The sequence below is a fragment of the Cynocephalus volans genome, chromosome X, assembly GCF_027409185.1.
Source record: "Cynocephalus volans isolate mCynVol1 chromosome X, mCynVol1.pri, whole genome shotgun sequence".
In the NCBI taxonomy this organism is placed as follows: Eukaryota; Metazoa; Chordata; class Mammalia; order Dermoptera; family Cynocephalidae; genus Cynocephalus; species Cynocephalus volans.
In genome coordinates, this window is record NC_084478.1 from 60,962,886 (window position 1) to 60,989,248 (window position 26,363).

Consider the following 26,363-nt stretch of genomic DNA (forward strand, 5'->3'; position numbering starts at 1 on the left):
GTTCCACATAGCCAAAATTTTTTAATTTTCCTTTTTTATTGTTATAGTTCTAATAGAAGGAAGAGTACAAATTTTAGTGTACACCTCTAAGAGAAAATGTGCATCGATTTGTCATGCGAGACAATCTAACTCTGAAAATCGAGGTGTTTGGTTTCTGTTTCTGTTTTTTTACTGATTGATCAAAAGGCTAAGGTTTTGAGACCATTTCTTAAATCTGATTTGAAAACATTTTCAGCTTTAACATTTCCTTAGACTTCCTAGCAGCCTTTGTGTGAAATTTCCCTAAGCATAATCGTCAAAAGAGTATTATTCTATTCTAACAGAAATTGCTTACAGCAGACATGTTGACAAAGAGAATGCCATCAAATATTTCTCACTGGTTCAGTGAAATGGGACAGCCATTCTGCTCATACAGAAGTGACATTTGAGCCTCTCCTATTGCTATTTCTGTGGTGATTAAAGAGAAGTCTTGGTAATAAGAGGAAAGTTCAAATCTTGGAATTAGGCACAACTGCAGTAGACTCTATCATTGCTAACCATTACATCAAACACATCAGTGCTTGGTACCTTCATTTCAGGAAGAGCACCACAGAAATGTCCGGAGAGCTCTAAGTGATTATTAGAAAATTGGGGCGTGAGCAGCTTCTTACAACATGGGACATATACACACAACTCTACATACTAATCTGAGCAGTCTAACGAAAGAAGACACATATTGAATTGAAAAGTAATTAAAAATGCATTCTATGCCTCCCTCAAAATTACAGGTTTTATAACACAGTGTTGTTTCCTCAACTACATAATTTTTGCAACAGATTCAAGTAACAAAAGAACCAATTTAGAGCTTTGCTCTGCACCCACAGTGCCATCTAGTGTATAAAAGCTGAGAACTGTTCCACTCCATTACGCCTGACTTTTATAACACCACAGACATCTTTTTGGAAACTCTGGCTCAAGATCCAACTTTAAATCACATTTCTCTGGCTAATCCACATACATTCACAAATCTTTGGACTCACACCTGAATGACAAATTTTCTATCTTTGGTTTTCCATTATCCCACCATCCTGCATGTTTTGGGTGTTCAAAAATATTTGTTGAATAAATGAAAAAAGTACACATTTTTGTACAAAGCATCTTTCCAATGTCTTCTTAAACTGGTGCTCTGCGAGATCCTGAGACATATTGTCTTTCAAATGGTCTGATTCCTCTAATTCCAAGTGACTTGTAAAAACATATACATTGAATGCCTATCCATGATTGACTAGACTCCAACAAATTTGTAGAGAGATGATATACCTTAAAAAGGTGTCTTAATGCTTCTTCATGGTGATTGTCTATTCACCATCTCAGTTGGAAGCACTACTGGGAAAAGCCTTCAATTATCTCAAAGTTCATCTCTTATATTCTAGTAACCCGAAGATGGATCCAGGTTCCTGGGAGGTGTGAAACATATAATTTGGGAGAAGCTCTTCAACACAAACAGTGCCAAATTACTAAAACAGAATTAGGCCAAGGCCTTGGACTGGGGCCCCTGCAAAGGAAGAACCCTAAAGATTAAGCTTCATTAGCTTCAAGGTAAATCCACCTCTGCTTGTACTCAATACCCAGGTCAAGTGATTTCAAGCAATTAGTGAATCATATAATGTTAGAGCTATGAAATCCTTAGGAATCCTCCAATCCTCTACCATCTTCTCTTTAGAGGGAAGGTAAAAGAAGCAAAATTATTAGGTTCATGAAGGCCATGTGGTGAGACTAGAGGCCAATTCTATCCCTGTTGCTGCAACTTGCAGAGGCCAATTGACTGAAATGATCATTACACTCTCACCTTGGATGTCCTGCTCCTTCTAGTACCAAAAGTTCAGAGATAGCCAGAAATAACTCCACAAAATTAAGGGTGCTTTAAGATTTTTGCTCAATCTTAATTTCAGTACAGGATAATAGTGTTCAAACATAATGGAAATGAATGGTCTTGTTACTAGTTTGATTGTCCCAGCCACTAAGAATCAGTGATAAGAAAGTCCTTTTATAGACAAAGAATAATAACCCAAGGCAGACATTCGTAGGTAAGAACAGTTTACATTCAAATTCCTGTCCCTTTAGTGAGAGAAACACCTCCCAGAGCCCCTGGTGCCTTTTCCAACCTTTATGCTATAGGAAAGACCAACAAACCAGTCCATGGTCATCCACATAAAGTAATGAGGGAGTTACATGCTACAGGCCAGCAGGCAAGCCAGGGCCAGCAGAATGGCAAAGCTGCCTTAAAGCGGGAGCAGGGGGTGTCCACACAGAACTGTTATGTGGAAGAAATCTATGGAATCACCTTCTCCCTTGAATCCTTAAATGCATGAAAGAATCTCATCTTTTTAAGAATCAAATTGCGTTTACACAAGGGCTCAACTGTCTCTAGGAATTCTATCAAGCCCTCTGCTTCTACATAAATAGAAAGGTTATCCACGCACCTTTCTTGGGACTGTGGCCAACTCCTTTTCTTTGTCTGTCAGCCATTTTTCCCCCCCAAAATACGTTGAAGTGTCATCAGGTAGGAGAACATATGAAAGCACCAAGGCTGTATACTGCATTAGAAATCTCCCCCTGGATTCCTGCTAGACAGGCTCCTAGTTGTGCTGTTGGCACTTGTCAGCTCCTTCCTGTGTGCTGCACAGTGGAGACACTCAGGTATTCTACTGACCAGAATTACTGACAAGGTAGAAAATGGGACCACAATTATTGACAGGACCACAATTATTGATGAGACTTTGTCCTGGTTTGGGCTTCAAAAATGCCAAAACAAAAAATAAAATTTGGTCAGTCTTATGAATTTTTAAGACTGTTTAATTTTATAATTATTTAATTATAAACAAAATTAAAATGCCAGGAATAACTAAGTAACATTAAGTATATTAATTTAACCTTACCAAAAAATCAGAAAAAGCAAATGTAAAGATTATCAGACAATACTGATTCACTCCCCACACCCAACCCATAGATATAATTTCTAGTCATTAGTTACATTAAGTACACTGTCGGAACTCAAGAAATGTTGTGTAACAATAGTGTCTGTTAAATGGGATATCTTAACATATGTTATGAGAAATCTAAAAAGTCAGCATGATTATGAAATGCATCATAATTTTGTATTTGCATAATTTTCTGTTTAAATGCATAATGTTCATGTTACATTAGCTTTAAAGGCACAAACTACTTTTTTTTTTTTTTACATAATGAATAAGTCTATAGAGAACAAAAGAAGTGAACGGAACAAAATTAAGCACTAAGACTCAATTGAAATGGACCATAGGGCATTTGAAGGCAATATATTTACCCAGAATGGCTAGCTTTGGAGTGCACCATGGTATTCATACTGCGTCGAAAAATTCCATATAGAAGTCGCTGACACTAATAATGTACCGAGTCTCTCCAGTTCAACATTCATTTTCCCAAATGCAACTTATATGTTCTCAAAATCAAGCTAACAGACAAACATCAACCAAATGTTGGACTTTATGTTTAAGGAATCATATGATGTTTTGGAACCTTCACTATATCCTTTATATTAAAATAATCTTTTAATCTTCTACCGCATCCTTTATATTAAGGCAATCTTCAATATGTTATGATTTTCAGTGACCCATTATATAAATATTTTAATTTTCTATCAACACGGAAGACTTATTGATTCTAAACAGGCATCTATATTTATTAAAGGCCAAATTCTTCTCCCCAGCAATCTATGGGCCACTAGCAGCTTCTCTATAACAGCCGCCACCTGCATATTCCTGGCTGCGTCTCATCCAAAGTCCCCAAAGCAAATATGTCTAACTGTGCCCACTAAAGGGGACCAATTTTAGAAAATAAAATAAGAAGAGGCCACCAGTTAGAGCCCACACATTTTGACTAATCTGGCATGCAGATGCAGTGGAGCAAATTCCCTTAATGAACCCAAGAGTGAAACTGAGTCTTTTTTATTCTAACACCTTTGTGTGCTTTGTATACCTTCTTTCACAATATAAAGATTCCCAGGAGGCCAGGAATACTACACAATGGAGACACCAAGACACATAAGGTGAGCCTTGTCTCATTCTAGAGACAAAGCACCTTGTCTTTTAAGAAGCTGTGGTTGCTTCTGGCTTTCATCTCACCACTCAGGGAAGTGTGTTCATATGAATACTCTAAGGTTCAGAGAGAAATATAAGACTAAGCACCCCCCCCACCCTGGCTCAAAACCCCAACCTGGAAGGTCAACAACTTCCATCAACTCCTAGTAGCAGCAGGTTACCTGGAGTCTGGGGTGAAGGGCCTAGGAAGGGGGTAGAGCTGTCTGGCAGGTCCTCGGGAGACTGGAAGTGGCAGTTTAACAAATGAGAGTTTGTGTTTTAGGTTTTACATCACATTCTCTGACTGCCTCCAGGACTCTCATAAGAAGATGTTACATGCCGAAGGTCTCAGCTCCTCTTGCAGCCTCAAAACCTCTTACACAACTCTGTATCTCCTAAGTCTACTGCAATGGCCTACCTATAGTAGGTGCTTAGTACATCACTGGCTTTCTTTCTGAACTGAACTAACCTGACTGGAATGGAATTGATATCTAAGAAGAACCTGAAAACCTAAGTGAGCCTCACCAGGAAAGGTAGAGCAAATTCACACAAGAGAATTCCCTAGAGAACTCAAATAAGTATATTCATTGTGGTAAGCAAGAATTAAGTGAAGAGAAAAGCATTTAGATTTCCATTTCAATTGCTCAACCAAAACATTTACCCCATCTTGTAGTGAGGCAGGGGACTATAAGGGAAAACAGAAGTCCCTGGCATCAGGCAAACAAATTCAAATCTTGGCTCACCCTTTGCTGGCTGCAGGACCTTGGACAAATAAGCCCCTTTTAAGCCTAGATTTCTTCACCTTTAAAATGTGATAATGAGAGGGGTTCCAGTCAAGATGGCAGAATAGACGGTCCCCAGTGTCACTCTCTCCCACAAATCAACCAATTTACAACTATAAAAATGTAACAACAGCCAAGCTGGTGCCGCTGAAGCTCAGGGGAAGAGGAATAGAGACCTACATAGTTCATAAAGGTGGGAGAAACCATGATGACAGAAGGAAAAAATTGCTCAGAGCGTTTTGAGCTGTGGCTGCTTTAAGGCTCGAGCTGCTGAGCGCATGGAGCAGAAGCCAGCAGAAACTGCAGCTGTGCCCTTCAGATGGAGTTGCTTGGAGGCGGCGGGGGAGAAGAGGGCCTTGGTGGCCCCCAGGACAGCAAGACCACTAATAGGGTTCCCATGGGCCCACACAGGCGTGAGGAGCCAGAAGAGCTGAAAAGGGGGAGCCATTCAGAGGCTGGTGAGTCTTTGCAAGGGACCAATGCACAGACCATCCCGTGGGAAGTGTTTGGAGCATGGGCGGTGGGGGAGACAGGCCCACTGGGAAAACACTGGGACACAGCAAGCACAGCCGATCCGCACCCCAGTCAGCACAGGACCACGCAGAGGAGACTGGCTGGGAATGCAGAATTGCATGGGGGTGCAGTTTGATGAAAAAACTCAGGCCCAGATCCGAGTTTCTACACAACCCAGGTGCACCAGGTCTCTGGAGAGCTGGAAGTACCTATAAGGTCAACCATTAAACCCTGAGCTGCACAAAAAGCCTTCCCTAGGGAAACAGCAGCAAAGCAGCAATTTAGCTCAACCACAAAACTCAAGTACTGGTTCCCACAGGAAGTTCCCCCGTTTTAGAAGTAAGCAAAGGACAAAAAATTAGTTCCAGCACAGGCACACCATCAGCACCTTAGGCCTTCAGGGGACCTGAGGCTTGAAGCCAGGGACCGAACCCCCACCCACAACCAGGCACACTGCCAGTGCTTCGGGTGCCCTCCCAGGGGCCAGGGGCAATGAGCCAGGGATCAGAACCCCCACCCACAACCAGGCACACTGCCAGTGCCTTGGGGCCCTGCGAGAGGCCTGGGGTATGGAGCCGGGAACCGAACCCTCCCCCCACACCCAGGCATACCGCCAGCACCGTGGGGCCTGGATCCTCTGCCCACAGCCAGGCACACCACCAGCACCAAGGAGTATGCCAAAAACATCACATCCATGTGGGTGGCCCACCACAGCCAGCACAGTAACCACGGCTGTTGCGAAAGTGGCTAGATGTCACAACCACCACACAGATGTTCCACCAGCCATTGGAGTACATTGACACAAAGAGAGTCACCAGCAGAGACCAAAGAAAAGAAGAGGATGTCTCTCTCCACAAAGCACATTCCAGAGTGACAGAAGAAGCATCTGCTCTATGATATTATTGGGGGAACTGAACACACCTTTCAGCATTGGACAGATCATCTAGGCAACAAATCAACAGAGTAACCATTACTCTTTCAGAGGGAGAGAAGAAATCTAGGGTTATCGGTGGTGGGAGGGGGGAGGGAGAGTGGCATAGGGAGAGATTGGACAAGGGGCATAAGAATAAGTACAATTTGTAACAATATATGTACTAGTAATATTGATTTGATCAACATATGTCAACACTGAATCCCCAAAATATGTATAATCAATTATGATTCAATAAAAAATAAATAAATAAAACAAGTAAGGAAAAAAAATGTGATAATGAGCCAACCCACAGAGAATTGTTGTTAAGAGTATATAAGATAACAAATACCTTGAAGATAGCAAATGCACAATAAATGGTAGCTATTATGAGCTTAAGATTTTACTTTTGGGTTTCAAATGTTAACTAGGGAACAAAGAGTCTAATTTTTAAATGTTTTCTAATTGACAAATGTATCACTTACCAATTCCATATTTAGTCTTATAATAAGACTTCGTAAATTCATCACAGTCGCAAAGGAGCACTTTCCTTCCCCACACATTGATGGTGGCTCCTATGGACAGGTCACTATCTTTGTAAAACTCTTGGTCTACTTTTCCTAGCTAATAAAAACAAAGGAACATAGCATTGGCATCATGGACCCTCCAAAGAACTAGACACCCCTTCCCAGAGAAAATAAGAGATTTGAAAAAAAAAAAGCTTCAATTATATCATTTATAACTAAATTTTAAAAATCAAACCAAAATGCAACCAAAGTGCTAATATTCTAAATCATTATTTTATCACTGTAGTCCTTGCAAATAGCAATGTAATGTATATATTTATGCACTTAAACATGTTTATTATTGATAAATAACAGTACAGCACATATATTTATGTATTCATCAGTTTCATTCACAATCTCACAAGAGATGAATCTGTAACTCGTCCCACTGTTCAGGTTCCAGGGAAGTCACATTGGAAACAATAATAAAACATGAGGTTCCTTACCTTGTATTTATCCAACAGGTAGCCATCCACTCGTTTCTCTAACAAGCCACTATACACATTGAGAACTGCTCGATCTGTTATCTGGCCTGGTTGATAGATTCCAGGTGGGCCATACTAGAAGACAACCAAAACAAGGTGTGGTAGATGGCCTCTAAACATAATGATGGCTCAGTCAAGGAGCTCATGCAGGAAATATGCATTGTATGGTTCTTCTCTACCATCCAGAGGAAGACGTCTAGTTCATCCCCCTCTCCCTGTGCTGCCACACCCCCTGCAGGCTAGCCTACACTTCGCCCATCCTTCAAGGCCCTGACAAAGCCCCATCTTTCTCCCAACTCCTCCCATCCTACAGGTAACCACCCACTAGGTTCTCCGCCAAGCCACCATACACATTGAGAACTCTGCAATCCATTATCTATCCTCAGTCCAAACCTCAACAGCACCCACCATGGAGGTCAACCACTTTCTGTGATTCTCTATTGTTTCATCGGCAGTTACCTTTTCTCTTCACTAAACTACAAATCTCCCTGAGGAAGAAAACCATGCCTCCTTGCCTTGTTTTCTTTACTCTGCTTAGTGCCCTGCTTGACTCTGAGCTCAGTACTTGCTGGCTGACAGAGGCAGTGTGATGAGGTGGAAAGAGCAATAGACTGGGGTGAGCCTCTAACAGAAATTGTAGCCTAGTGAGCCAGGGCCCTGCTCGGTCCCACATGCAATGGAGGAGATCCAAGCAGTTGCATAAGCTGCAGAAAACATCCTCATTGACTTATATAAATTGATAATGATCAGTCTATCACATACAAATGAGAAATCTGAAATATCCCTGTAACATAAAATGGAAGTCTAAATGTGTGAATTTATGATGTGTGTGGTAGAAGTAAGCCACGTGTACGTTTAGACACAAACTCTTCCTCACTTAGTAGCTACAGGATGTGGAGCCAAGTACTTATCTTCTCAAAACTTTGGTTTCTTCATCTGTCTGACTGCAACAACATTACTTATTTCTTGCTTTCTCATAGGATGTTGTGTCAAGGGAACACCCACTCCTGTGGTATCTCTCCCCCACGAGAACCTAAGCTCTAACACCAGAACTGGCACACAGTTGGCTCTCAATAAAAATTTGAGTGAATGAATAAAATGAAGCAATTGATGTCAAGGCACACTGCAAATGTCAGGTGTGTCATTACTATTTTATATTTAGCCTATTTTTCAAAGCTATTCTAAAAACCGGTTTTCAAGGCAACTCCTGGCCACCTGCTGTGCATATCCCAGAGCTCCCTCTGGGACAAATTCACACACACACACACACACACACACACACACACACACACACCTCCAAGCAATGCAACACACACACACACACCCGCCTCCAAGCAATGCAACACACACACACATGCACACACACACACACACACACACACACACACACCCGCCTCCAAGCAATGCAACACACACACACACACACACCTGCCTCCAAATACAGCAGGGCTTCTGGCAGTGAGCTCGGAGAACCTGGGAGAGCCTCCTGTAAGGACCGAATGGCCGGTAGTTGTTTGTATGAGAAATGAGCATTACAGTAAACTTTTCAGGAGCACTAAGAATTAAGTCAAACAATATTTTATCCAAATAAGAAACAAAATATAACATAGAGCTGTGAAAAAATCTTTACGTTTTTATGTGTCCTTATAGGTGTTTGCAGGTCCTTAGACAGTATTTTTTACTATATTATCTCATTTAATCCTTACAATTACCTCACGAGGGAGGCATTGTTAACCACGTTTTAGAGATGGGGAAATAAGCTCAGAGAGGTTAAGTGACTTGCCCAAGGACACATAGCTATTAAAGAGCAGACCCACCATTCTAATCCAGGTCTTCTGTCTCTGTGCCATTTCTGTTGCACCCAAGTTACATCAGCTCTCAAATGGCCATGAATATTTGTAGAAATCCGTCTCAAAACTTTTTAAATAATAAATAAAAATGCAAAAGCCATCATTGACACTAGCTAGTGGTTAGTTGGTGACTAGTTGCTATACTCAGAAGAGTCACTCCTGTGCATGTACTTGTGTGTGCATTTGTGTGTGCATGTGTGCACATATGTGTGTGTGCTTGCACATGTCCACATTCACAATCCAGACCAGTACCATGAGCTCTCCTCAACAGGCTACAGGGGCCGTACACCAGTGCCCCATTGATGGAGTTTGGATGTGCTGTCCCCTCCAAAACTCGTGTGGAAATTTGATCTCCAATGTGGCAGTGTTGGAAACTGATTGAGTCATGGGGGTGGATCCCTCATAAATGGATTAATGCTCTCCCTGGGGGAGGGGGGTTAATGAGTGAGTTCTCAGTCTATTAGTTCCCGTGAGAGCTCGTTGCTTAAAAAGACCCTGGCAACTTCTCTATCTCTCTTGCTTCCTCGCGCCATGTGATCTGCTTGTACCCGCTGGCTGCCTGCTGCTTTCTGCCATGAGTAGAAGCAGCCTGAGGCCCGTGCCAGATGCAGCTGTCCCAGAATCGTAAGCCAAATAAACCTCTTTTCCTTATAAATTACCCAGTCTCAGGTATTTGTTATAGCAACACAAAACAGACTAAAACACCCATCTAAGGTCATGAGTGATTAATTTACTAGGGAGTCATTTACTTTCATAAGAATGGCTGTAAACTCAATGATGAATACCTACTTTCTCTTACATTTGACTTCTTTCCTTAAGTCCAGAATGTTCCAACTCTAATTTGTCACATTCCCTGTATTACTTTCATTGATGTACATTAACAGAGGGCACAGACTGAAAGTTTTCCAAATATTTGGACAATATATGGTAACTGTCATCACACAGTCATAATACACAAAATTCCAAGCAGTGACTCGAGTCTCTCGGCCCACAAGCAAACTCAGGAAGTGGTTCTGTGTCTACTGCTCACCTTGGGTAGTTTACTCCTTCGGAGAAACAATGACATAGCATCCCGGCCTGAGTTATATGGTATCAATTCTTTGATTTCAACAGTATCATCAGACAAGAAGTAATGCAGGACAAGTTCTCTACGGTCCCCAAACAACGAGGCTGAGTCATCCCACAAGCAGAAGAAACGCAAAACCTTCCCATCATACTCAAGAAACTGTTTCAGGGTGTCAAAGGACTCATAGGGACGTAAGGGTTCCATGTAGTCTAGTGCCTGCAAATGGAGAAAATGTCAATAAAAGTTGCAGGTTTTGCATAATCACTTCTGGGATATACACAATCAAATGACATAAAGATATATTTTCTATAGACTATTCTGTTAAAAATTTCAACTAACTGACATACATGCATATTCATCTCTAATGGGTTTTAACCTCAAGAATACAAACAAGTATTAGGAAGCATTTCATCTTAAACACTATTTAATACATTAAACTATACTTCTGTAATATTTTTGAAAACTGACTTTTCTCAAGGACTTAAAATTCTTGTTTAAGAACAGATCAAAACTAATCTATACAATGACAGAAATCAGAGTAGTAATTGCTTCTGCGTAGGGGATTTGACCAGAAAGGGCAACAAAGGAACTTTCTGGGGTGATGAAAATATTCTACATATTGATGTTCACGTTGATTACTCAATTGTATGCACTTTTTAAAACTCATTAATCTATATGCTTAAGATTTGTGCATTTGACTCTATGTTAATTATAGCTCAACCAAAAAAAAAACCATTTGTTTTAACACTGGAAATTCCTAACTGTATATCCTCATTCAAAGATTTTTGCAAAGGTAAAAGGGAAGAAATATATTGTTTTATTTTGCTCAAAAAGCTTTAGCTATCAAGGATAGGAGGGGCCAGTGGAAATGGGAGCAGAGCAAATGGAGAACTTCCACCACACAGGACTGCTACTTCAGCTATCCTCCACTCCAGGAACCTCTAGCTCCTCAGTCTTCTTGGTGCAACTCCTCCCTCTATGTGCATTTTCTCAGGCCAAGATAGGGATCTTGGAGCAAAACTGCCCCCATTTTATCTGATGTAGCCAAACAGGATTGTTATATAAGGAAGTATTCATTGGCAAGAGAGATGCTGTCCCAAATCAGGTTATGCAATCTATTTTGTAAATTCTCAAAATTTTTTATCTGTCCAGGGTAGTCTAGGTGCAGTCTTACCCCAACACTGGGGAGAGATCTGATGGTTTTCCAGAGGTTCTTCAGTTTTATCCTTGATATTTATTTATTTATTTATTTATTTATTTATTTATTTATTTATTTATCTATCTATCTATTTATTTATTATTTGTTTTATTTTTATTGAATCAAAATTGATTACACATATTTTGGGGGTTCAACATTGAGATATGTTGATCAAATCAATATTACTAGCATATATATTGTTACAAATCGTAATTATTCTTTATGCCCCTTGTCCAATCTCTCCCCATCCCTCTCTTCCTCCCCCTCCCCTCTCTAATTACCCTACATTTCTTCTCTCCTTCTGAAAGAGTAATGGTTACTCTGTTGATTTGTTGCCTAGATCATCTGTCCAATGCTGAGAGGTGTGATCAGGTCCCCCAATATTATCATAGAGAGATGCTTCTTCTGTCACTCTGAAACGGGCTTTGTGGAAATAGACATCCTCTTCTTTTCTTTATCTCTGCTGGTCACTCTCCTTGTGTCAGTGCACTCCAGTGGCTGGCAGACCATCTGTGTGGTGGTTGTGGCGTCTAACTGCTTTCGCAGCAGCCATGATCATTGTTGTAGTTGTGGTAGGCCACCCACATGGAGGTGATGTTTTTGGCATACTTCTTGGCGCTGGCAGTGTGCCAGGTTGTGGGAGGGGGGTTCCAGTCCTCAACTCCATGCCTCGGGTCCCCGGGAGGGCCCTGAACTGCTGGCACAGTGTGCTTGGTTGGGGGAGGGTTGTCCAGTCTCCAGCTCCAAGCCTCAGGTCTCCAGGCGGGCCCCGAGATGCTGGTGCAGTGTGCCTGGTTGTGGGAGAGGGGTCCAGTCTCCAGCTCCAAGTCTTGGGTCCCTGGGCAGGCCCCGAGGTGCTGGCGCAGTGTGCCTGCTTGTGGGAGAGGGGTACAGTCCCCAGCTCAAAGCTCAGGTCCTCAGGCAGCTCCCGAGGCACTGGCACGCTGTGACTGGCTGTGGGAGGGAGGTCTGGTCCCACTCTCCATGCCCCAGGTCCCCGAGGCACTGGCGCAGTGTGCCTGGTTGTGGAAGGGGGGTCCATTCCCTTTCTCCATGCCTTGGGTCCCCGGGCAGTTCCCGAGGCATTGGCATGGTCCACCTGTTTGTGGGCAGAGGGGTCCGTTCCCCTTCTCCATGCCTCAAGTCCCCAGGCGAGACCCAAGGCGCTGGCATGGTGTGCCGGGTTTTGGGAGGGCGGTCCAGTCCCCTTCTCCATGCCTTGGGTCCCCAGGTAGTTCCCAAGGCACTGGCATGGTCTGCCTGTTTGTAGGTGGAGGGTCCATTCCCCTTCTCCATGCCTCAAGTCCCAGGGCAGGCCCCGAGATGCTGGCATGGGGTGCCTGGCTGTGGGAGGAGGATCTGGTCCCCTTCTCCATGCCTCGGGTCCCCAGGCAGGCCCCAAGGCACTGGCGCAGTGTGCCTAGTTGTGGGAGGGGGATCCAGTCCCCTTCTCCATGTCTTGGGTCCCCAGGCAGACCCCAAGGCACTGGCGCAGTGTGCCTGGTTGTGGGAGGGGGATCCAGTCCCCTTCTCCATGTCTTGGGTCCCCAGGCAGGCCCCAAGGCACTGGCGCAGTGTGCCTGGTTGTGGGAAGGGGGTCAGGTCCCCAGCTCCATATCCCGGGCCCCCAGGGGGGACCCTGTGGCTCTGGTGGTGTGAGTGGTTGTGGGCAGGGGTCAGGTCCCTGGCTCCATGCCTCATGTCCCTAGGTGGGGCCCTGTGGCGCTGGTGGTATGAGTGGTTGTGGGCTGGGGTCTGGTCCCTGGCTCCATACCTCATGTCCCCTGGCAGACTCCAAGGCGCTGGTGGTGTGCCTGGGCCAGAACTAATTTTTTGTCCTTTGCTTACTTCTAAAATGGGGGAACTTCCTGTGGGAACTAGTTCTTGAGCTGTGTGGTTGAGCTAAATTGCTGCTTTGCTGCTGTTTCACTAGGGAAGGCTTTTTGTACAGCTCAGGGTTTAATAGTTGACCTTATAGGTGTTTCCAGCTCTCCAGAGACCCAGTGCACCTGGGTTGTGTAGAAACTCGGATCTGGGCCTGAGTTTTTTCATCAAACTGCACCCCATGCAATTCTGCATTCCCAACCAGTCTCCTCTGCGTGGTCCTGTGCTGACTGGGGTGTGGATCGGCTGTCCTTGCTGTGTCCCAGTGTTTTCCCAGTGGGCCTGTCTCCCCCACCGCCCATGCTCCAAACACTTTCCATGGGACAGGCCCTGTGCTGGTCCCTTGCACTGACTCATCAGCCTCTGAATGGCTCCCCTTTTTCAGCTCTTCTGGCTCCTCACGCCTGTGTGGGTCCACAGGAACCCTATTAGTGGTCTTGCTGTCCTGGGGGCCACCAAGGCCCTCTTCTCCCCTGCCGCCTCCAAGTAAATCCATCTGAAGGGCTCGGCTTCTGCTGCCTCCTGCTCCATGCACTTATCAGCTCCAGGCTTAAAGCAGCCACAGCCCAAAACACTCAGACTAGTTTTTTCTTTCTCTTATCGTGGTTTCTCCCACCTTCATGAACTCTGTAGGTCTCTCCTCTTCTTCCTCTGAGCTCCAGTGGTCCTAGCTTGGCTGATGTTACATTTTCATAGCTGTAAATTGGTTGATTTGTGGGAGGGAGTGTCGCTGAGGACCATCTATTCTGCCATCTTGACCGGAACTCTATACTTGATATTTAAGTGAAATTATGGGACCTCTACTTTTATCAATTGAAAATGTTTCTTTAGCCTTATAAGGCCTGTAACAAATACATTATTGATTATATACCATTGGGACTCATTTCAGTTTAAGTTAAATTGCTTAATTTTAACTTTCCATTTCAAGTCAGCAAACACTGGAGAACTAAATGCATAAAAGTCAATATAAAAAAAGCCTCTTATTAAAGTCCTCATTTTCCAGAGATCTCTATATTTATTGAAGAATTTTCTCCCTGAGGGAATAAATGCTAAAATAATTCTCCCAATCTTGAAAGGAAATTGTTTAAAACTTCTCTTGGCTGTTCTTGGTATTTATTCTCCATTCCTGGCACGAAAGATCTTTTTCTTTATAAACCTATGAAATCCCACAGTGCTTGATATGATTTCATATATGCATCATCATTCACAATCACTATCATATGATACCAACTGTTAATGAATGAGTGCAGCCATATGGAAAGGGTGGTAATTCACATGGATCCATTTCCTTCAGGTTCTCTCCACTGGTTCTAAAGACGTGTATTTATCTAGATTCTTTCATCCAAGGCATTTGGAAAACATAAAAATGAATCAAAACCAAAAAATCTCTTTGTACACCAATACACAGACATTTCACCTGAGGTATTCCAGGATCAACAATATATATATTTCTCCAGAGGGTTGTATACCTATAATATTAATGAATAATTCTGCTGGGGCTAGGAGGCAGAATAGATGAATGATCCCACGTGTGGCTTTTAACTAAAGATCAAAGCAGAATCAATAAATTTTATTCCGAATTTTATATTATCTTTCTACAAGGAAATGAATTACAAATTTTAAAAACAATAAAAATAAGACAAAACTAATCTATGGGGACAGAAATGAGAACAATGGTTGTCCCTGGGTGGGGAAAGGAACTGATTACAAAAACACATGAGGGAACTTTCTGGGGGAATGAAAATGTCCTGCATCTTGATTTGGGTATTAGTTATAAAGGTATATGCATTTGTTAAGACTCACCCAATGGACGTTTAATTTCCATGTATTTTACTGTGTATATTTCCACCTCAATTAAAAAATAAAAGGGAAACAAATTACAGTAATGAAAATCAGGGTAAGAATCAAGAGATTTGCATCCCAGGCCCAGCAAGGAGACTGGCTGGGTGTGCGACCTTTCATATGACACTGCCCCTTTCGGTGTTTGGATTCATCTTCTGGAACACATAAAATATGGGCCGAGGGACTGTTTAAAAAATTTTAGAAAGACAACAATAATACTAATAATACCGAGTCTTTACTCCCTACACTAACTGGGGCCAGACTTTGAAGACAAGCCTCCTTTCATTATGGGGCTACATCGGAATCATGGCCCTTCTCATTCCTCTAGAGCATGTCAGCATCCAGTGCCACAAAAGAGGAGCTAGGAGTCCCAAGGAAGAAGGAAAAAGTTGTACCCAAGGCTTGATTCACTAAATCAGTAGTGTAGAAGCAAAGATTTCCCCAGCCAAAGTCAGGCAACTAAAATGGGAAAAGACAAGCCAAGGAAGTGAGGGCCCAACTCATGTACTGTCAGTGACCACAAAGCCAACTGTGGGCTCCTAGAAATTGTCCCTCCTAAGCAGCTCATTGAAGACTCCTGCTGACTGGAAAGGAGCCTCTCTATGGAGAGAACTGGGGGTGAAGAGCAGGTAGCGAGGGAGTCACTCCTATTCTAAGGCCAACATTCATCCTTCTCTCCTACCCAAAGGAGAATAAGAACACGCGAGTAACTTTGGCCCCCAAAGCTCTTTCACATCTGCATCGAGTACCAATACCCTTTACTGACTCTCCAAAGGGATTCTCATTCTCAAGACAAGAACTCACAAACATATCAACTTCTTACCTCTCTCCGGGCCTTCATATAAGGATCTTCTGGACATTGTCTCGGGGGATTTAATTTGACACCTATTTTCTTCAAAAAGTTTTTTGTGAATGTATCACAGTCATAAATCTTGAATGTCCGGCCATAGAAGACAATGTCTATGTTGATATTGAAATGATGCACCATATAAAACTGATCCTCATCAGGAGGTGGGAGAGAAATCCGATGTCGCCGGATAAAAGTCCCTATGGTATGAAACAATACAATTGTTTCATCATGCAGTGAACAAGTAAGAAGTTATAACACATCTCGGTAACAACCCTGAATGCTTTCCTGCAACAGGGAAGTGGGCCACAGGCTCGTTCTCGGAGGCAGCATTAGTACATTCAAACTGAAGGAGCAGAGTGAGCTGAGGCTTCTGAGGCCAGGAGTTCTTTAACCAGCTCTGCTTATTATCAGAGTTGCCTGAGTGGTGTTAAGGAAGTATTTTAAATAAATTATAAAGACTGGGGCAGGGTGGGGGCGGGATGAAGAAGGGAAACATAGGCAGAGTAACTAAAAATGCCCGACACTGCCATCATGTCTCTTCCTAGAACAAGCATGCTCATTTTCAGCCACTAGCACTCAATGTGAGCACACCAAACAAGGCATTAAGGCCTCAAAGCAGAGTGCTCACAAAAATGCACACTCTTGGCTCAAAAAAAAAAAAAAAAAGGTAGTAAGCTTCATTATGGTAGGTGCCAACACTGTGATCTACAGCTTAGATAAGCATGAATGACTTTAGGGTGCTTTGAAGCTTCATGGTATCTTTTCTCTACCAACCTATTCTCCCTCCTTCTTCCTCTATAGCCTCTGTCCACCTCCACCCAACCACCCTCATCAAGTGAGAGGTATCAGAGACTACATACTTTTAGCCAGTGCTCTAGGCCAAAGGTTCTAGATTTCATCCCATCTTCTTCTTCCAACTCTATGAGGTCCATTTGCCTCTCCTCTTGAGAATATGGTCCCAGGGTCCCCAAGCATACCCAAAATGGTGCTCAGCCACTGGAGGTAAAAGGGCTCCTTACCTAGATGAGTGTACCAACTATACCACACCATAACAGCCAAGTTATGCAAATACTGCTGAAACCTGTTGCCTTGGACTGAACTGTATCCCCCAAAGTCCATGTAGTAAAAACTTGGCCCCTGCTGTGACAGTGTTAGGAGAGTGGGAAATCTTACCACGGTAATTGAAAGGTGGGACCTTAAAGAGGTGATTAGATTGTGAGGACCATGCCCTAGTAAATGGATTAATAAGTCGATGGTTTAAAGGTGGTCATGGGTGGTTTTGAGGGCTTTAAAAAAAAAGCCTGAGGAGGTTGGTCCCTCTCTCTCTCTTGCTCCTGCCTTTCTTGCAATGTGATACCCTGCAACACCACCAAAGATGACCTTTACCAGATGTGTTCTCTGGACTTTGGACTTCCTGGCCTTCAAAACTGTAAGCAATAAATTTTGTTTTCTTATCAATTACCCAGTTCCAGGTATTTTGTTATAAGCAACAGAAATGGACTAATACACCTGTTGTCAAGATTTGTTTAGGGTTTGAGATTTTATCCTACTTACAAGCTAACGAGTTAGCCTGCCACAGTTTCATGGATGCTGACAGAAGACATGAGATGCTCTGGTTAGAGACAAAGGGCAGTTCATCACTTAACAGCAATAACATTAGCCAGAACATCAGCATTTTTTGTACCGGTTTCCTAAGCCCCAATTCCCACAGGGTGACACAAGAAACAGGTAACACCTGCACATGCAAAGGGTTACATTACAGGAGAGGCAACCTGAGCTTAGGGAGCCCGAATCTTCTATAATGAGCACTAAGCATTCCTGCCTTTTATCTCAGAGGGAGATAATATCTTCATTAGACTAGCATGTCTGCCCTTTCTTCTGGAGAGAGACACTATCTCTATCTTCCAAGGCCATGAGCAAACCTGCACTTTACTCCAGAGGAAGAGACTATCTTTGTCTTCCAAAGCTGTTTGCTATATAAAAATCCTTGAAGAGATAGTCCAGAACAAAGAGCAGTCACTGCCTCTGCTTGTAAGATATACAGAAATGCAAGATACCCATAGAGAATTGTCTCTCAACATCTGTAGCTGACTTCGGCCTGAAAATCTACTCCAAGAGCAAAGAGAAAAGGGAAGCAGAGTAAACGGAGGGTCTAATGAGTCAATAAAAATTGGCTTGTGTGACCTCTCCATGGAGGTATTTTAAATATAAAGAAGTCAATCTATCTTCTTTGTACTTTATATAGCACTTAGAATGGTGCCTTTTCCCAAAGTCTAGAAATACTTAGAAATTACTCATTCCTTATTCATTAAGGAAAGTTTAATGAATATCTTTATGTGCCAGGAACTGTGTTGGGCTCTCTTCCATTATTCTACTTATCATCTTTTCACTCTGTTGAGGGGCTATTAACTAAAATAATTTTCATCTTCTTTTCTTTGTAGCAATTTTTAATTACTTGGTACATTAAATTAAAATAATAAAACTATAAAATTAGAACTGGCCTAGAATATTTTTAAATGTACTACATAAAAGATGATATAATTTTAATGCAAAAAATTATACTTCAATTAGCCTTTAATTCATGCCACTGAAAACAGTATGCAAATTATTTAATCATTCAAGATTAGACAGTTAGAACAAATTGCATACTTAAACATCTATAAAAGGATGGGGATTTCAGCTATTTTCAGGAACCGTTATATATCTCTTTAAAAATACTTATATTGTGACAGTTTTTAAAACATATAAGATTTATTCAGTAGTCAGGAGCTTCTTCAAAAATTCCATCTTTCTTGCATTTGTACTTCATTATAAAAATTCAAATAAGCAACTTAGTGCTGATTTTTGTTCAGTAAGACTTTGAATAGGAATCTTATATTTTTCTAGGCGGGGAAAAACTGGCCCACCCACCAGGCTTTTAAATAATAATAATGACAATCATCATTATAGCCGTAGGACAGAATTTCACTTACATTTTCTCATTTAATCCTCAATAATCCCATGAGACAGATAATACATGAAATACAATATTCAGCTTATATATGAGAAAACCAAAGCTTGGAGTGGATAAGTGCCATGCCCAAGGTCACACCCTAACAAACGGCAAAAAAAAGATCCTGAACTTGGGTTTTCAGACTCTAACCAAATAACATTACCTTCCATAGTTTGCACTGAAAGAGGAGGCAGGTCTAACACTAAAAAAAAAAAAAGTTTAGCAAGAAATCCCATGTTACAGTTCCACGTTAACCAGAAGACCAACGTGGGCCATTTGAAATGTACAGTTGCACACGAGAGCTTTCAATAATATACTCGTGGGATCTCTCAACTGCATCCTTTAGGGGTTAAAACTTCTATTTATTGGCATTTATGTGTTTATAATCTTCATGATAAATGACAGAAACTCCACTAGTAGTAGTTTCTTCTAGAGTATCAAAGAAACAGGCAGGATGCCATGTCTTTGGCACACATTAAAGAACAGCTGAGGTCATCAAGGTATACAAGTAAATGTCATGTTACCAAACAGAAAAACAACAAAAGCACCATATCTGCACTTTAAATTTTCAGATGTTTATCTTAACTGCCGCATAAAGACAACTGGGACACATGTCCAGGTATCAGGTGCCTGCTTTCAAGCTCTTCTTCATCTTCATATTTTACACCTCTCTTGCTTTTTAAAATCCCTGCTACCTTGACTGTACTCTGCATGTTTTAACTTTCTAACATTTCCCTGTGGCTTATATCAAAATGGCCACATATATATATATATATATATATATATATATACATACACACACATATATATATATATTTTTATATATATATGTTTAATGTGTTTTCATGTTATTCAGTTGGTACTTACCTTAGATCTTTGCTTATACCAAGGAATTCACCTTGCAGAATTAAGGCTCCAATCTCCTACCTCTATCTCAATCGTAAGTATGATTGCCACTTGTCATTGTGTCTACTAAGTTGGTACCCTAAAAATATTAAAAGCCTTAACTATGGTCCGACATGATAGAGCATCTTTTCCTCCTCTTGTATTCACTACATTCCTCCACTAATATGATTGTTCAAGTTTTACTTTTATTTTTCTGAAATGTCACCTTCAGAGTTTTGGTTTCACAAGAATAACTTTTTTTATATAGATGAGCTGGCACCTGTCTTGCAGCAAAAGAATAAAAAATTTAAAATTCCAGATCTCTGATCATAATAAGAAATAATAACCCTATGCATCTCCCATGTAGCCACTGAATAAATGTCAAAATGAGAGCCTGGTAGGTGCTCTAATGTCCTGTGCTTGACTACCTTCTTTCCTAGTTTTCCTTACACACTCTATGATCTGCTCCTAAATACCTCCCCACTCCTTGCCCCTCCACTTCCCCAGCTCAGTATCTCATGCTGTTCCTTTTAACTGGTCTGCCTTTCTCTTCCATTTTTATCTGAAGAAACTTTTGAGATACCACGCAAATTCCATCTTCTCTAGTGGATATCGGCTTTTCCTCCTCGTAGCTGGTACCATTTATGTACCATTGTGTTACAGGCATTGTCTACCACTTTTCCTTTCCTTTTTTCCTTCTTCCCTTCCTTCCTTCAACAAATATTTATTAAGCAGCTACCATGTACCAAGTACTTATCTACACAGACTAGTGACTCATCTCCAATCTTAAATTCCATGCTGTTCAATTCATTCATTGACAATTCCTTCCCCAATGCCTACCCTCTAGGGTTGCCAGATTTAGCAAACTAAAATACAGGATGTCCAGTTAAATCTGAATTCCAGATAAACAATGAATAATGTTTTAGTGTAAGTATGTCCCATGCAATATCTGGGACACAGTTATACTAAAAACTTCTTTGTTGCTTATCTGAAATTCAAATTTAACTGGGCATCTTGTATTTTACCCGGCAACCCTCCCACCACCTTCCTCCACTTTATGGGATTCAGTAAGTACTTAGATATAGTACATGCCCAATATAAATGAATGGCATGTGAATGACTGACTTCTATTTTGTGACTACATTTGCTTAATTCTGGAAGATTATCCCACCGTATCCAAAAAAAAAAGCATAAGAAATACGACCGTATTGAGGGGCCAAAATAAGTCATTAGTGGAGATCAGTGTTCTTAACCAGGGATGTACTAAGAACCACGTGGAAGGCAGTTCTTGACCCCAGGCCTACAGAAAAAAAATTCTGGGGTGGACTAGGAGATTCTGATGATCACTCCCAATTGAGAACAACTGGTATAGCCCATACCAGAAAATCATGGCACGTTTCTAATCATTATCCTTTCTTTAGCACAGATTAGTTTGGACTTGGTGTATTTGACCAACAGTTACTTTGTTAGACAATTAGATGTAAAACTATCAGGTTAACTTAACTCTGACATTGTTGGCTTGATGCAACATTGTTTTAACTACATTCCAGCAGAAAAGAAACAAATTCTATAAATATAACACATCTAACCCAAAAGAGAGTGATGTCCTGGCAAGAAATGAAAGCAAGACTTGAAGTGCAACAGTGACTTGACTCATAATACACACAAATCTCCTTGCCGACAAGAACTCGTGAATATTAAAAATATATGGTTCTGATTAGAAGCCTGCATGTAACTGTACTATGCTAAGCCTCTTTTGTTTCTGGCTTATTCCAAACTCCCCCCATCCTAAAAATAAATTACATGATAATAGAGGCAACTAAAAGGGAGGGAGGGGGCGCTATAACTCATCCAGTTGCACTAATTTCTAAACGTCAGGTTCACCAGAAACAGGTACATCCGACCTCCCAGTTCATTTGTAAAATACCAAAACCCTATGGAAGTGACAGAAACACCATCGGTGCGCAACACCTAAATCTGACCCCTAGCCTCTTCCTAGGGCCCACATGCACATGAAAAGCAGGCCCAAGCCACTCAAAACACAACTGAAAGAAACAGTACCTGCCCTGTCCCACTGAGGTCTGAGCCACTGGCTCATTCATCTCATTTGCTTTTTTCCAATCACTTAATTTAGGAAAGCTTGAAGAAAGTATTTGAATGATTTTTCAAACTATCTGCTGTCCAAACAGAACTTTCTTAAGAATCATCATCATATTAAATATTCAAGAGACTGGTTGCTCTCTAAACAAAGCTTGATGACAGAGTGATTATTTGTGTTTGCTTTCTACAAGATTTGCTACAACCCTCCAGGTTTCTCCACTCTGCTGACAAACTCACCGTCGTTACACAGTGTGATTACTGTGTATCTTGTACACAACCCTTGAGTTGTGACTTCTTCACAGAGGGAAATGTCCTGACTATAGTGAGCCAATCAGAAATTTTGCAATTTTCCAAAGAGACTTTAAAGTTTATCTTTTACTCAGGTTTTTTTCTCTTTATGAATAACATTCTTTCCTTCTTACATAAAAAACGATTTCAAGTACCTCATTATGACTATTTCCAACTTGCCTTTGGAATCTGCCTACATGAGATTTGAAATCAAGAGGCTATGAGAATTGAAAAGTCTTAATAAAAGCCTTTCCAAGATCCCCATGAAGTTGCATTTCATATTTCTTCTTGGATAGTTTAATAAAACTAAGACGCACTGGACAGAGGCCAGTGAGCTGCAGGAATATGAGCATTCACTTAAAAAGTAATAATAATAAAAACATAATCCAAGTCACTAATGCAGGTTTGTCTTGTGACTTCCAGTCCATCATGTATGCAAATTTAGTGTCATGGTGGGGAAAGTAAACAGAAAATAAGCCCAGTTTAGTTGGGGAATATCAGAGCTAAATGTTTACATGAAACCTATAAGAAAATAGACTTTGCTAAAGCAGTACTGTCACTCACCTAATCAAATACACTTAGATAAAACAGATGTTTGCAGAAATTAAAAGTTGTAAACTTTCTCTTTCTGTTCTTAAATAATCTTCAAACATTTTCTAATACATTCTTGCCAATCTTTAAAAACTGCTTTATATTTGTTAAAAATGACCCTAAGGAATCTAAAACCTCTTGTCCCTTTTCAAAATAAAATGTCACACTTTTAACCTTAAAGTTGGTGAAAACCTTTTTAAAAATGTTAAAGCATTTCCATATTTCCTGAAAGATTCACCATTAAAAGCCATAAGTTCTCCAAATAAAGTGACCGGGGAGTGGACAGTGTCAGCTGGAACACAAAGAACAACGGAGACAGCTCATATTGCTTCCTCATACCAATCCTTACCTTTTCTCACCACTAGTAAAACCAAGCAGAGACACTAAATCGAATCCTCTTCCTCTTTCTACCACCTCAGTAGTGGCTGTTCTCCCACATGGAAGAACAACCTGATTCTGGTCATGACCTAGGTGCCTCTGAATCCCAATATACATTTCTAGTCTTGACATTTTTCCTCAAAACACATCCCAAGGTTATACCTGCCTGATGGGCAGATAAAGATGTGCCAACACTCCTTCAAAGGCCTCATGCCCTGAAACAAACCCATCACAGCTCCAAACCCCAATCTTGCTCCTTGTTTCGTGCTCCTGGGCTTTATCCCCTCAACAAAAGAGAGCCCTGGGGCAATCAGTTAGGATTCAGATAGAGCAAATTACCTCCCTAAGCCTGTTACCTTTTCTGTAAAACCTGACAATGACAGTACCTACTTCAGATGGTTGTTGGGGGATTAAATGAGATAATGATATAAAGCAAGCACTTAATCATTAGATATTCCCCTTCCTCACTCTCTATGTTTAATCGCTGCTTAAGGCCTATCAGCTGCCAACCAAACATCTCTCAAATCCTTCTCCTTTTTCTATTCCTACCATCACTGCACTGATTTAGACACTCAGCACTTCTAGCCTGAACAACTGCAAAACTCTTGGACTAGTCACTTTGCTCCTCCTTTTCTTCTCCAACTTGCTGGTCTATAAACCCCATGAGATAAGGGTATGATGGGTCATATTCCTTTTGTCCATTTTCCCAAAACCCAGCACAGTGCCTGGCACAGGGTAGGCATCTGACAAACACTTCTTGACAATGCTGACTGGCACCAAATTTGTCATCCCAAGCACTAGATACAATGAAGCCATGCTCTAAGAAAAGCCTCAATCTCACAAGCACTGAAGGAAGTCCTTTGCACACTGAATGAGGTTGCATGACAACCTTATTCTCAGAGGCCCACAGCCCCCAAATTCCTGTTTCTCCCCCTTGAACTCATTGTGGCATATCAATAAGAAGGCATCAGGCCTATAAAATTAGTTAGTAAGCAAAAAATTTATTCAACATGGGCAGAAATAATAAGACGTATTAAATAACGGTAAGTAGATAGTAAGTAAAGCACATTGTGCTAAACATAGAGAGAAAGGAATGGAAGGACCAAGAGATAACTAATTTTCAGTAGATATTAAATATACATGAGGCACCTGGGCTCTAAATATTCATGATACCCTAAATATACAAGAGGCACTAAATATTCATGAGCACTCAATATTCATAAGGCCTTAATTTGGCCACTCATTCACTGGTGACACACATTCTGGCCCCATGTGTCCTCTGCCCAAGAAACACAAACAAAACCCATGACTATTCAGCAGGCTTACTGGCGAGCTACAGCTGTGCCCAGGTGCATTTGTCCCTACATCTCTCCAACAGAGCAAGTGTGTGCCCTTAGCCCGAGACCCCTTCTGTCTGTGGTTCTCCTTGCTTAAACCTCAATTCTGGTCTCCAAACCACCCTATTAGCAGGCAAGGCTGGCAAAGCTGAGAGAGACAGGACCATGACCTACCCCAGGATTCAGGCAGTGTTGTCCTTCCACCCATTTGTACCTGGCCCTAAGTGTGTGAACCTACCACATCTCTTTCCCCTTGCTTGTCACTGTGAGTTTTAAATGATGTTAATGCATCATGTGATTCATGTATTTTAATTTGGTCCATAAGCCTTCTGTTCTTTGGCCTCTGGGAGAGCCTGTATGCATGCTTCTTAGAGGCAATCACTTCATCAAGGTCATAGCCCAGGTAACAGGCTGCTGCACAGAGAACAGATTGCAGGAAAAGTAGGAATGGAAGCAGAAAGATCATGTTAGGCAGCTATTCCAGCCTTCTAGTCAAGAGATAAGGGTAGCTTCAGTTAGGATGGTAGTAAAGGGGATGGAAAGACATGGACAGATTCAGGTTATGTTCTGCTAGGGAAATGAAGAACAGGGAGGATAGGTATGAGCAAATGGGAAAAGTAAAAGGAGTACAGATTATTGTTAGAGAAGGCAATTTCAGATCCTGAGATATTGAAGGTGGTAATACTCCAAAAGAACAAAGAAACAACAACACACCTAAAAACCATGTCTCCTCAGGGAACAAAGGGCTCTAAAAGGTCATCTACACCAACCACCAAACAAACATTGGACTCCCTTCCTATACCTCTATCAAGCTGTCGGTGAAAACAACCCGACCTACTCCGGGGCCATCCATCTGCACCAGCGAACAAATACGTTCCTTCCTCTTACTACCTAAATTCTGACCCTTAAGTCCCATCCTTGAGAATATAGAAAATAAGGTCATCCCTCCTCCATATGACAGCCCCTTAGATTCTTGAAGACATTTATCAAGCATACTGAGTCTTCCTGTTACAAATATCCCTTTTCATTATTCTGTCTTGCACATGACAAATTTTCAGTCCCTTTACTATTCTGTTTCCTGTCCCCTGAAGGCATCTAGAACTCAGCATCATCCCAAGAGAAGGACCCACAACACAAACAGAAGAAATCAGTCACCTCCCTTGATCTCTACCATATCCTAATAATGCCACCTAAGATTAGTTTCTCTGGTGGCCACCTCACAGAGTTAACTCTTACCTGTGGCTGAAGTGGAGTATGGATAAAGATACACATGGGATGAAAGAACAATCACTCTCTGTTGAGGTACCATCGAAGTCTGTAGTTAACAGGTATGTGGATGAGGAGAAGGTGGTTGAAACAAATGGTAGTCAATTCAAGAAAGAAGAAAACACCACTCTGGAAGTGGCAATAGAGAACAGCTTTCTCTTGTCCCCTGAGGGCATTTTGAAGGAAGTAATGTAGTCATGGCAAAGAGACCAAAGGGTTTGAGGAAGAAGTCAAAGACACAGGAGAGACTGCTTATACTAGAGCAGCACCTGAAAGGATACAAGTATGCCACAGAGGAGTAAGAGAAATGGCTACCGTTTAGGTATGGGGAGTAGAAAACTGATTAGTCACCATCAATAACTACATGCCAACAGCATGTTTATATCCACCGTTGCCAGTAAGTTAGATACCTAGTTAGATACCTTTTAAAATGCTAAAGAAAGACAGTATATAAAGGTGGACTTAGAAGTGAAAGAACAATAA

General features: G+C 41.6%; 1 protein-coding gene across 1 annotated transcript in view; it reads right to left on the reverse strand.

Moving 5' to 3' along the window:
* EFHC2 (EF-hand domain containing 2) overlaps positions 1 to 26,363 on the reverse strand; it is a 132,335-nt gene that overhangs the window by 74,267 nt on the left and 31,705 nt on the right. The window contains exons 4-7 of the mRNA XM_063084635.1: positions 16,017 to 16,240; positions 10,234 to 10,485; positions 7,315 to 7,428; positions 6,788 to 6,926 (exon numbers count right to left, since the gene is read on the reverse strand). Of these exons, the coding sequence (XP_062940705.1) occupies positions 6,788 to 6,926; positions 7,315 to 7,428; positions 10,234 to 10,485; positions 16,017 to 16,240 (729 nt within the window). The remainder of the gene's footprint in view (positions 1 to 6,787; positions 6,927 to 7,314; positions 7,429 to 10,233; positions 10,486 to 16,016; positions 16,241 to 26,363) is intronic.